The following is a 13,906-nucleotide window of genomic DNA, read 5'->3' on the forward strand; positions in this document are numbered from 1 at the left end:
TTAGTAGACGTAGAAAATCGATAGAAATAATGAACATCAACTATTAGTTGACTGTTAGAAGTATAGTAGATATAGTTCTCAACCCAAGTAGAAGATGCACTCTTTGCTTCATGAAAATAATAAACATTTTTGAAAAATAATTACAGAAAAGTAATTTGAAGACATTTACTGAGCGAACGAAGGTTACTGGTTAGTGTTGACGCTTCGTAATTGAGAGTCTCCCGGTTCAAATTTCGATACGAGGCATCCTGACTAGTGATTTTGCAGTACCACTGGGCGAATACCAGGATACCTTTAATACATAAGCTTTGGCAAAAATTTCTTGAAATCTTTGTTCTTATGTTGTTAATGTTTCAGTGTGAAATGGCATTTTGCTGCATGGAAAATATTTTTAGTAAACAAAATATAGTAGATGAATGGTTAGTGTTAGGAACTCCTACTTGTATGTCTTAGGTTCAAATCCCGACTGTTCTTATTGATTTTTTCTTTTAGCTACGCTCATATGTTGCACTCCAGAAGTTTAATTTTGAATTAAATATAGTCGCAGCTAGTTTAAACTGAAATTATTTTCAAAACTATTTGCTATTACATGTTTTTGTTTTACTTGCGATGTTTCAACTTTGATGTTAGATCTTAGAACCGTAATGTAACTCATTTCCCTACGTCATATCATGATGAATGTTTCCACAACAACGATAATCGGGCGGTAATACAGAATTTCATTGTTACTGCAGGGTCGGATCTTGAAGCCTGCGAACTACGCGTTCGCAGGAGGCGCCAGGTGAACAGGGAGCCAAATTAGAAAAATGAATTTTGTTTTAAATGTAAATATTTATTTAAAAAAATATTATGATGAAAAATTTTCCTCATATAGCTTCAAATAAATATTGTACAGACTGAGATATGGATAAAATACATCAAAAGGACAATAAAGTCGAATCTTTGCGTGGTTGGCTGTAAAACACCCTTTACAAATGAAATGGACTCGTACATCAATTGGTGCCAATACCACACGCACAAGTGATGCTAGTTTGAGGAAAATTTCCACGGCACAGGATAGACCTTTTTAAAGAGGGAAAAGGGATATTTTACGAATATGAGATAAAATGAAGGTAAATTTAGCTTTCCAATAGATGTTGTATTAAGCACTATGACCGTAGAGCTAAAGACAGTGGTATTCTTTCCACAATCCCACCATATGCACAAAATACAAATATAACAGACTCTTCATTCCTTCCTCAACAATCCTTCCGACACCTTGCTAGAGAATATCATTGCCAAATATGTCTTTAAAATCCGAATGGATCAACAAACGAAAGGAATTCAACCGCAAGTATTGCTTATGGATTGGGTGGCATTATCACAGTAAAAAGAAATGTCTCCAAGGGTGCTTCTCCATCTTGTCTTAAACAGTGTCTTCGCATAGTACTTTGGTTCAATGACCTCAGTTAAGGGTTGAGAAAGATCACCGTAAATGAAATTCACATTATCAAAGTTGAAGCAAGCATGGGCGCCCAAAAGGGGACGAGGGGACCGGGCCCCACCTGGCTTACGACAAGTATAATATATATGTATAATTTCTTAAGGTTTTCTTAATACAAATAAAAATACCAAACGTAATATACCAACCAGGAAGATGACCCCTCTAAAAAATTCTTCGGGCCCCCATGCAAGCAAGTAGGCTTTTCTTGTCCATTCGCCCCGGGAGTGGAGCGAATACTAAGAAAAGACGGGCGGTACAAATGGATTTTTTAAAAATCATTTCTGAGGGAAATTTTAACTTAAGTTCCTAATGGCTCAAATCGCTGTCCACTGCTTAATGCTCACTTTGTTTAATATCTATTAGTTCATTTGTCGTTCGTCAAGATTTTCATTTCTATCCTAAGTCATTTCGTTTTTGTTTTATTTTTTAAATTTATAATGATGTGTGCTTTCACTTTTTAATAGTACTTTGTTTTTCATGTAATAATAATGAGCAACGATATAAAAACAAGTGAGCATTTTATCGAAAAAAAAAAGCTAAAACATGAAAGAAGATAAGAGGCAACAGAAGGCTCTAAAAGGTTTCTTTCGCGTTCTGGACAAAATCATACAAATGTTGAGGTGGGGAGTTGTCAATACCAGTCACTGTTAACGAAGCATTTGCAGGTCGACATTCTTTTAAAACTGTAAGGTTATTTTACCTGATTGCAGTAATTTAATTGTTGAATTAAAATGTCACGATACGGTCATTTCTGTTACGGGTCTGAATTAAATTTCATGTATTTCAAAATATGTTTACATGCGGCATATAAGTATATAACTTGAAAGGATATAATCGAAAGCGATGAAAGGTCATTTGGATGACAAGTAATTTTTTTTTAGTACTCTCACTTTCAATCACAGCAGCATATACAGATGCTTGTTTTATTATAACAGTATAACAATAATTATTAATCCATTCTCTGTTATTAAATTTAGATGGAGCGATATTTTAAATTAGTAATAATTCTAATGCAAAGTAGAGTTTTGATTATTACTTACTTGTGTTCAGGGATGCACCGACATAGGTGCTAGGGATGCGCACGAGACGAATCGAGACAGGATTTTCCAGACAAAATTCGAGTCGAGACACGGTTCTTCCAATAGAGAAATATATATTTTTCGAGTCGAGACCACTTTTACAACACATTTTCGAGACGAGACAGCTACACATCTTGTCTCGTGTGCATCCCTACAAGGTGCAGTGTTCCTTTCAGAAAAAATCTTCCGGGGGGTACACTTAGTATTCAGAGAGCCACTGCTGCTACTCTTTTATTTATTATTATATTACAGACGTGTTATTTTGATCTCCTCCCGGGGGAAAGTGGCCCCTTAAAAATATGTGTGGACGAAACACTGCACAGGTAGTCTGAGAGTCTGGATCCTTCAATTAGCACAATTTCAGGGGCAGATACACAAAATTATCTGCAAAATTACAGGAAAAGTGAGATTCTGTTATAAATGAGTAGGGGTCTAAACAAATTAGCAATGACACTACTCGAAATGAGTTTTCGCAATATAATGGAACAGTATTTTATTCGAATGTGAAGGAAATCATTGCATAAATTGGCCCTTCTCCTCCTTAGAAGTCTAAGCTACAATACGTATCTAATAATTTTGAATTAGAAATATATGCATCGAGTTTCATATCCTTAACTTTAAGGTCTCCTGAGTTAAGTAAATGAATAACCTTCCTGCTAACGAAAGAGTAAAGCTTTGGGCTTTAATGGTATCTGGAGTGTAATTATTAATTTCAGCAACCCCGAAAACTATTGAATACACACTCATATCTTTCAATTAAGAATTATTAAATTTTCACCCCTCCCATTAAACCTCCATGCCGATAATGCTAAACTTTGATGTGAACGATATAGAAAGTTTCATAATTCATGTACTCAAAAGCTATGGATTTAACATTAATATCGTTTATTTTCGATTATTTTTGCATGTCCCTGTGTCTCCAGGGGCGCCCATTAAGGGAGTAAGAGGGGGCGATTGCTCCCTCTAGAGGAAATTATACTTTGCAAGATCGAAAACCCAAAAATTGTTTGAATATTTACCCCAAAATTTGGAACTATATTTGAAATGTCGCTTACACTTACCCCTTTGAAAACCACAATATGGGAGCCCTTGTGTCGGCAGGAGTCGTGTGGTTCGGGTTCTACGTTAAGTCGTAGATGCACATCTTGTATAGAGTCACAGCTGAAAGACACGCTGAACTCTATATCACCTCACCTCGTGAGATATTCTATTTTTGCATAATTTCTAAACCACTTCTCTTTCTTTGAATCTCCTCCTTCCTCTTAGGACACGCATAGGTTCAAACCGAATCTTTCTTCACGGTTGGAGGACGCAAGGCTACTGTACCATACGCGTACAACCCTTATGAGTTGCGCAGTTTGAGTAGCACGCACGAATAAACCACGCTTACGTTCATTATATATAATTAATAAAATCTCATATTAGGACTAACTTCGCACACTAAACTTTTAACAATGCGACTTTTTAAATTCTGTTCATCATCTTTATTATTATTATTATTATTATTATTATTATTATTATTATTATTATTATTATTATTATTATTATTATTATTATTATTATTATTATTATTATTATTGCAATAGCTATATGAAGCCATTATCTAGGCCAATTTCGTTAATACACACCATTCAGCAACCGGTAGTTGTAGAAATCAGTCTTTTGCAACAGCAATTGTTAGCTCAATCGGTAGAGCGCAGACTTATGGATTCAAGGGTTACGAGTTCGAATCTAGCCTAAATCAAAAGATTTTTTTCTGATATAATTCTTGAGATTGAAATGTTTCTCTCTTCATCTTTATCTCGTAATTCTGAATAGAGATGTTTGGATGTGAAAGAAAAAAGTATACTACGATATAAGAAAAGAAAGATAAATTACATGATACCTTTTGCAATTTTTAACTATATTTTCACTCATCTAGGACGTTTCTAAACAGTTCAGACTTCTAGACCTCCTTTTCGCTCTCTTACGTGTCCTTTAACTAATTTCTACAATTACTTATTGAGTCTAATTTACTTATAATTACTTATTGAGTAATTATACATATATTACAGATGTCTTATCTCTCTCTCTTTTCTCTACATCATGTCTTGAGATGAGTGTTTTGACAATAGGTTACAGACACGATTTTACAAAATAATTCGATCTGTGATATCAGTGATACATATTGTGGTGTTTAACTTAACATATAAAGCAATAAATAGAAAAACTGAGAATACGAATCTTTTCGTGCACTGATGCTTCAAATCTTTGTCTTTACTCCCTATACCTATGTTAATTCCCTAGTCAAAATAAAAACTCTTCAAAATTAATAAAAAATTCTTATACAACCATCCCTTCCTTGGAGTACTGCGCGGTCACATACCCGTCACTGCGATGTAAAGGCACTTATGGCGACGAGGATACATATACGTATTAGTGAAACCTAGTTTTAAATTAATTTGGACCTAATTTTAATATTCTGTTTTTTTAATTTATATTGATAATCGCAATTATGTAACATATATTACAACATACAATGATTTATACTTCATACTTGTTTTCATGATAATTTACTTCAGAATTGCAATTTTATAATATTTTATGTTACTATAAGGTACATATAAGTGAAAATAAACATGTTGACAAAAATAGATATATATGACAAAACAATAATAACTATTGTAACATTATAAAAACATTAATTGTTAGCTACTATACTATAAAAAAATATATGTAGATATTTTTTTATATCTACATATATGTAGATATATATGTAGATAGGAAGATAAACATTACTATAAAAAAAATCCTTATAGAATTGTTAATTTTCAAATAGTTGGAATGATCCCCAAATCTATTTGTATCAATCAGTTTTAATTTGTTGTTCCTTGTCGCCTGTATACCTTCAAGATTTTAGTAAATTGAACAATACCTGATTGTTACATATTAAAAATTTAAAATTGTAAAATAAAACAATACGATAAAAGTATAGCTTGCCAAGTCCTTATTAGATATCACTATTTTTTGCCTAATTATTTCACATTTCAAATTTAACAATCAAATATTGTGAAGATGTTTCCTTTATTTTTTCAAGAAATATACAATACAACAGGCACTTATAATTTAAAAATATATAGTAAAACATGCTTTTAAATATATTATTCTGTTGTTTAAATATGGTTGCTTTTCATCTTGAGTACAGTAACTTACTGAATGTTTGTTTATTTTATATTTCATGTATGTATTTGAGGATAAGTTATATGTAAAATTCTTAATGTCAGTGTATTTTATTCAATGATACTCACGTAATTGCTTCAATTTTGACAACTTTTGTTCCATTATATGAAATGTGTGCTATCAGTATAAATTAACTTCTGCTTTATAATACTTGAAAATTATTTTTCTGTAATACACGTTACACACGTGAAAGAATTAAAATATTTACGATTTGTGACCTGTTCGTTAAAAATACAAGTTACACAGTTTCATTATGAAATTATAGCGCACTTGCTAGGGCTTCTGATAATCAAAAGATATCTTTCAGAGAATTGCTCTTAAGCACTATATAAAAGAATTGTTGTTGAACTTCCAGTAATTCCAAAAAGAGACTTTTTCATGAATTTTTTTTAGTCTTCGAGTGAACAGAGATGTCTTCATAGAAAGCTATTGAGCCTCCAACAAAAGAATGAGGGGCGTCTTTTCCGGGTAGTTTGTCGACATCCAGCACTTGTGTAAATGAACCTTTCCAGGAATTTCGTCTCACAAGAGATGAATCATTAGCGTTGTAACTGCTGTCGAACGTTTGTCATTTGTTAGGATTTGATTACTTTAAATTTTATGATGTTTGATGTAAAAGAGTTCACCTTTCACTAACTGTTCCAATTTAGGAGTGTTACTTCAACTCGAAAACTTTGTCTCTCTCCCTTCCATGTCGAACATCACCTTCATGCACACGGAACACTTGCCTGTAACACCTGTAGATATCAGAGCAATCTATCGAATTTGTTTCCCTGATGAGAGAATACAGGATTCGATCTGAATGAAAATTGAGTCCTCATTACATATAGTTCCAAATCATTATGAAAGAAGCCTGATTAAATGTTGAGTGGTAATTTGGATCTCACTTAAAACATTAATTCGCTCCCGTATCATACAGTCTCATAGTGAAAATGGATGTTAAACTCCAATCAATGAGTTAAACAGAATGGCATTGGAATATTTGTTATCTGAATGACAAACAACTCTTAGTATATTATTTGTAATAACTACTGGAGTAGACTAATAGTTGATTAATGAATGATTAATTTACAATGGAGGGAAAGTTATCAGAGTAATTTTAACAGCATTAATTTTATATCTACGGAAATCGGAACTAATACCCTTTGACATTTTTGTTATGTTTGGTGACGGCTTTATCCATAGGTTTGGTTGCACCTCCTGTGGTATATGGTGGTATAACCAATTACCAACAAAGTATAAGGACATTAATGTGTTACAATTATTGCTAGAAAAGAGTTATTACTCTGTTGAAACTTTCCTTACTGATAACCTATAGAGAATGTATCCTTATATGACAACTGTAAACCTTAATTGGGGAATATCCTCATATTGTAAGCTATGAACAGGCAAATAAATATAAATACGAATATATAAGTAACCCATTTCGTCTCTTCCGTACCCATAATTTGTCCAGATGTAGACATTTTCATAGATGAAAAAAGGAAAAGATAGAAGACTTATAGCAACATTTAAAAAAATTCTGACACCAAATGAAACAAAATCTACTTGACATAAGAGTCCTTTGTCATCAGATGCGCTTGGTCGCCCAATGCTTTACCGTTTACATAGACAGCCATTATCATTAAACTAACTTCAGATGCCAGCGTAGAATACTTCGGTGACCTGGTCTTTCTTTTAGGTCTTCTGTTTTGAATGCAGCTCTGCCGTGTCGTGACAAAACGCTGTAACTTTGGCGAAGAAGTTTTGCGAAAATGAGCCTTAAAGTTTTCATCCGAAAATGTGATCTGTATCGTGTAGAACCAGTGTATCTTGACTTTGGAAACACGTGGTTACATGTAATGTTACGTAAATGCATGTTGTGTGATTAAATTTGGTGAAAATTGATTGGTTGACCATTATTGCCTAGTTACACTGGTTCTACACGAAACAGATCACATTTTCGGATGAAAACTTTAAGGCTCATTTTCGCAAAACTTCTTCGCCAAAGTTACAGCGTTTTGTCACGACACGGCAGAGCTGCAGTGCAATAACAAAATATTACCTCCTATATTTCAATGTACAAAATCTTTCTTTATACATTATCACCTTCTTGTAATTACAGTTGCAATGGACAAAAGTGAATTGTACAACATTGCTAAAAGTAATAGGTTTCTGCATTTTTCACCGATTAGTTAAAGACGTTAACCAAATAACGGTTGATATTTAATTATACATTTTACCGTTTACAGGCGGTGGATTCGCCCTTGCAGAGGCTAGTAAGAAGTCAGGACTGAATGAACTGCTGGGTCAAAAGTTAACTCTTCTGGGAGCGTTATCTCCTGAAGTAATCGTGCTTATTGTGTGCTTGATGACAGTCATGGTTACACAAATTGTTTCCAACACAGCTACGTCCAATATTTTGTTACCCGTTTTGGCTGAATTGGTAAGAAAAATGTCTCACAGACTATTGAATTAGATCTATAAAAGCGTAGTGTGACATTCGCAATTGGTGGAATAATATCGTTCAATTAAGTTTAGATTAATATTTATTAGGATGTTCATTTCAAATTTAATGTCCATATAAAATAACGCTTTGTACAGAAAATGGAACCAGTGTGTTAAGACTTCCCGACTGTAAAATGGGTTTACAATAATCTGAAAACAAATTAACTAGCCCCTCCGAATCTGTAACACATAGGCTCCCAATGGATATAAATAATGAAGTTATGATACAAACGATAAAGTTTTGAGAACCGTGAACCCAGACAATGTAAAGTTTTAAGATAAAATCGTTTCAAATATATTTAAGCAATCTGTAAGATATTTTCGTAGTAGGCTATCCAAAAACATTGTTATCAGTGTTGTAAATAATGCAGTGTTCTCAGTTTGGTATGAACTTTGTCATATTGGACAAGAATATAGCTCTCATGTTGTGTATGTAGGCCAGCTGAACAATCGTGAACAAAAATATGTACCAGTGTTGCAAACTGAGTTATTTGAGGAGATTGTATATGAGCTATGGATTCAATCCCATATGTCCCTGTGAGAGAATCGCCAACTTATAAGAGTAGAGGGTCAATTCTGGATGCCCCTGTTCGGTAAAGAGCCAACTTATTCAATTACATATGTCCTGCCAATTTATAAGTTGACAGTTCAATCCAGAGGAAGCAGGGGAACTCCGAGAAAACCTATCGACATGATTATGTCCATCATAAGCTTACATGAGCTGAAACTCTTCACATAGAGTTGAGCGCTCCATACCTCTCACCCAATGCTTCATATAGATTTGAGACGACTCCTAATACCTAAATTTAAATATTACTTTTCCTCTCAACAAGATGTACTAAGACAATGTAGATTATGGTTTATCTTTAGAAATTATGCTTGAGCGCTCTTCAAATTTCTACATTTTTTTTTCAGGCTGAAATAAGTTTCAAAAATAACTTTATACATAATGAATAAGACTCGTTTTTTTAAAAATGCAAAATTTGAAGGTTAGTGCATATTCTAAGAGCAGCCGCGTATTTTACGTATATTTGAAGAGATAATTATTTTAATATTCGTAATATCCTCAATCGATAATTACTCGTTTCTTGGACATTCATTAAGAAAATATTTCTCCTACCCTCTGAGTAATGGGAATAGCATCAAGATATTAATTTCGTTCAACATTTTTCGACAATTGTTGAAACATTTAAGAGTCTGCAGCTCGAACTGAAGAAAAACTTGTACCCGAAGCCAAGTTCGAAAATAAGTTAAAGAATAGTTGGATAATGTGCTTAGCTTAAATTCAAGATTAGGAAAAATTAAGTCAATCAAATACTACGTTTGTGGAATCAGGAAATCTTTGTCCACAACCATCTGTCAATGTATAAATATTGTCCTATCTCGTCATTTGATGTTTTAATGGTGATTTCCCGCATGTGAAGTTTAAGTTGAGAAAACCTTCAAAAGGTCCAAGTAGTGTACTGTAGAAATTAAATGTATTCTATGCACATTAAACATTCTAAACAAGTGACGGAAAGCAGCTGTTTCATTGGGTGATTATTTTATTCACAGTACATATTTTCCAATTTTTTAGTACATACGGGTCCTGATAATAATTAGATCTTTTATTCCTGCATTCTACGCTTTGTTGATGATAAATTACAGTTGAGGGATATCTAACAGAATAACTTTTTTTTTTCAGTCTGTGGCGATTGAGCAGCATCCATTTTATCTGATGATTCCAGCGACTATTTGTTGTTCGTACTCGTTTATGCTTCCCGTCTCCACTCCTCCCAACACGATCGTCTACACCGCATGTGAAATGAAGACTACTGACATGGTGAGTTGTAGCATACTTAAGATTTTCTACAAAACTACCAATTATCTAGTCGTTTACTTTGTCATTGAAAAGTGTCGATGATCATTTACCCGCAAGAGATGAAGTGTTCAATAAACCCTTAACCCTTTATTTGCTGGCGACTGTTGTAGCAGTCCTCTCAAGTAGTCATTGCTCTACTGCTGATTGCTGCAGTTAAATTCTGCGTCACATGTAAATTAATCTGCATTTTCATGCTCAAGATATTGATCTAAATCATTCAGACAGGCACATAGCCAGGATTTCGTGAAGGGGAGAGTCCGTGACATGAAATACTGTGATCATCACAGCAGGGGCTCCATCATTCTAAACTATTTTACTGGAACATATATTGGTTCGTTTACCCAGGATTTCGTAACGCGAAGGGGGGGGGGGAGAGCTGACATGAAATTTCCAAGAAAACTTTTGTAATTGGAAATATGCTAGCCAACATGGCAGCCATAGTGACTAAACCCGACGCGGGATTTTTTGGGACTTCCTCTGAGTTACTGAATAGAGTATCATGATCATTTTAGAAAAGGTTTCGGCTTGTTTTTTGAATGCCCAGATTTTGTCCTTTTTTGGTCTAATTGCACTGAACTAGAAGAGAGAAGCTTCTTGAGGTCTTCATTTATAGTTGACGATTTCACTTTCACTATCTGTACGTCAGTCTTGTTTACCATTTCTTTGCTCCTTGTTAATTTTTGATTGATTACTAGAAATTTTAATTGTAAAGCATAAAAATTTATTTTTTTAATATTACAAATTAAACACAACTAAGGAAATACAAGAATTTAAAGTCATATATTTTGTAGGAAATGAAAAGTTAAGATTGATATGATTTCGTTGAGATGTAAATTGAATTTGGTAATTGAACAGAATAAAATGTATCTCTTCAATAAAACTTCCTTTCCCGTAGAAAAAAAAAAAAACTTTTTCACATATTAAATGTAATTTATTGTGAAATATAAGGCCAGAATAAGGTTGATATTTTATAAATGTGTTGATTCTATAAGAAGGTGTATTACTCATATATTAATGCACCATGTTATAATGTTCTTATCTTCAATAGATTAAAAAATCTACTTGAAGAAATAATAAATGTTTAAGTTGAAATTATATTTACGAATTGTATGAATTTTTATAAGTTACGTAAAGGTTTAAATTTGCTAATAGTAAAAGCAGCGCCAAATCTCTATTAATTAATTTTAAGATGTCTTAAAACCTGTTAAGATTCACATTATGTTTTGGAGGAAGCGATTAAGCGTTTGATACTTGAAACTCAAAGAAAGAAAAAAAAGTTACGGAAATCAACATTTTTAGTCAAATTAAGTAAAAATACTACCATTATTTCCGTTCGAGCGTAGTGGCCATTGACGGAGCATGATTATTTGAACTGATGTAGTAAACTCGATATTTTATTTAAACTTCTAGAGTACCTGTTTTGTGTTTCAGATGAAGGCTGGCTTCGTAATGAACGTCCTATGTATGCTGGTTATCATCTTATTCATCAACACACTGGGTGTTGTAATATACGATCTTCATACTTTCCCGCAGTGGGCCAACTCAACCCATAGTCTTACTTAGGAGTTCCATCATAGCACAGGAGACTAAGCACTGTCGAGATGCATGGTACAAAGGATTCATCGGTGCTTTGGTGACTAAAAACACGGTACATGTTGTCAGAATCAACTACATCTGAATAGATTATTCCAAAACATCGAACATAACAGAGGACACAGGTTATATTCTCTTATGTAACTGACAAAAAATGTACCACGCATGAATCAATCCATCATTTTCACATGTGATATGACAATTCCTCTTTAGTTCACGTAGCAGGTTTGAACGCCCAAAGTACGTGAAGCGAATTTTTAAAATCAATCTTAATTCATTACGTTTTATTAAAGAATGAAATACTAGAAGAATTATTTTTAGATTCAATTTTCCATTTTGATATTAGTTTATCGAGGTTTGAATCACTTATTGTGGACATTTGAAGTCTAGTAATTAACAAATGCTTGTTAGATCACTTTCTAAATGTTAATATCTCAGGTGAATGTACTTCACTTGTATCCGTCCAATAAGTTGGCTTTTTCGTGAATAAGACGGAAAAGGTTTAGATTCGTCTTTATCAATGAATTAATTGAAATTATATACAACTTACTTCTACACTATTTTAAATTAGATTTGTAATTAAAAGTTTTATCATTCCTCAATGCGGAGGGCCAGAACGGGTTTCAATCGTAGTAAAAGCTTTGCTCTGGAACTTTCCGTCGACTTCAAATAACGACTGAAATAATGCTGGAATTTGGTATATTGACAAGATATCATTCTACTAGAAAAGAAGCCGTGAACTGCTGTTACATCTGAAATAAGGTCTTGTTATAAACAGCGTAGTAAACAAATAACGTTTTAAATTTACGCTTACGACTGTTGGTAATCTACTCTTAATTCCAATGTGAGCAAGTGTAGTGTAACTTTAGCTTGGAATTATTTCGGAGACTGGCTGAAGCCATGAGTAGGCACAAGCTTGTGCCTATATTAAACCTATTTCTTATTTTGTGCTGTCTGTAATAAATTTAAGTTTATACTTCATCAAAACACATGTACTTTGTAGGGACTCTACTTCTTTCTTTGACTCCAGGGAATAAATTTTCCTTTTGAGAACCTTCGACTAATATTGAGTGCAATATACATCTCCAATATAGAATAAGAACAATAGTTTTCTTAGATTTGGAAAGCAAAATTAAGATCGCAAATTGTAAACATTTACTATCTCTTGTAACACAATAAATGCTGTTTGTTTGATAAAAATTTTCCTCTTAATTTGTGAAGTTTTGTTCACCATAACACATCGATATTTATTTATTTGTTTGAGATAAGTAATCATAGTTGACCATTGTATAAACTGTCGAGCATTAGGAAAAATAATTCTTAACTCATGTGTCCTAAGAGTGAAAATTCTGCCAATTCTGCTTTCCTTTCCTTTTCTTTTACAATTTTAAAATTCTATAGCTAATTTACAAATATTTATTTATGATATGGGACCATTCATATACTTTGGTTGGAAAGTAAGTTAATAGCTTTTCTGAATATTAAAGAAAATAGAAAATGCGTAAAACGGTCGACTACTTAATGTTACACTTGCCTTTTCATACATAAAACAAATCACGGCATTATTTTATAAAAATAGAAAGGCAACTTCTATTAATTACACAATAAATGATATCTTTTAATTGTTTGTCAGTTTTCTTGTATACGATACATGTCTACATAAATTTACACAAGAATGAATTTGTACATTTTATTAAACTGTGACGGTGAAAGTACGTATTGTATATTTTTTAAATAAAATAAATCGGATACTTATTTGTGTATTATTGAAACTACCCGAGAAAAGTTTAACATTTAGAGGAAAATTCTGCCTTTACGCTAGATAATATTTACGGTAAATTGCGCAATCAATACCTCTAGAAAGGATTTCTTCAAAATGTTGCACGAAGTTTTGGTTAACAAGTGAGAATATGATGTACAAGACAGCGGATAGTGAGTTTCGCAGCGCTTGGAAATATCTGACAACACTATGAAGGTTATTCCTAGGCTGATTATCGTTATCTGGTTCTAAATGTACGAAAAGCCTATACCGCAACATTACACTGGCCGGAAAGCTTGCACGGCTCTGGGATAGAAGTTTTCAGAAAGACTACGTATCGTCAGCTACAGGGGGTGGTTGTGTAAGCAAGGCGTTCCGAGAGCAGTAGCGATTCTTGAGGTAAGTCCCATATAAATGCTACGCTA

General features: G+C 33.3%; 1 protein-coding gene across 2 annotated transcripts in view; it reads left to right on the forward strand.

The window, feature by feature from the left end:
• Positions 1-13,473, forward strand: part of LOC145662226 (solute carrier family 13 member 2-like) — a 112,747-nt gene extending 99,274 nt beyond the window's left edge. Inside the window, exons 10-12 of one of the 2 annotated variants that reach the window (XM_081727567.1) lie at positions 8,013-8,206; positions 9,953-10,090; positions 11,561-13,473. In XM_081727567.1, coding sequence (XP_081583693.1) covers positions 8,013-8,206; positions 9,953-10,090; positions 11,561-11,692 — 464 coding nt within the window. In that variant the 3' untranslated portion in view covers positions 11,693-13,473. Of the gene's footprint in view, positions 1-8,012; positions 8,207-9,952; positions 10,091-11,560 lie in introns of those variants that run through there. The other variant, XM_081727568.1, reaches the window with a different exon arrangement.
• Positions 13,474-13,906: the final 433 nt, after the last annotated feature.

This window comes from Thermobia domestica, chromosome 10, assembly GCF_964235325.1.
Source record: "Thermobia domestica chromosome 10, izTheDome1.hap1.1, whole genome shotgun sequence".
NCBI classification, from domain to species: Eukaryota; Metazoa; Arthropoda; class Insecta; order Zygentoma; family Lepismatidae; genus Thermobia; species Thermobia domestica.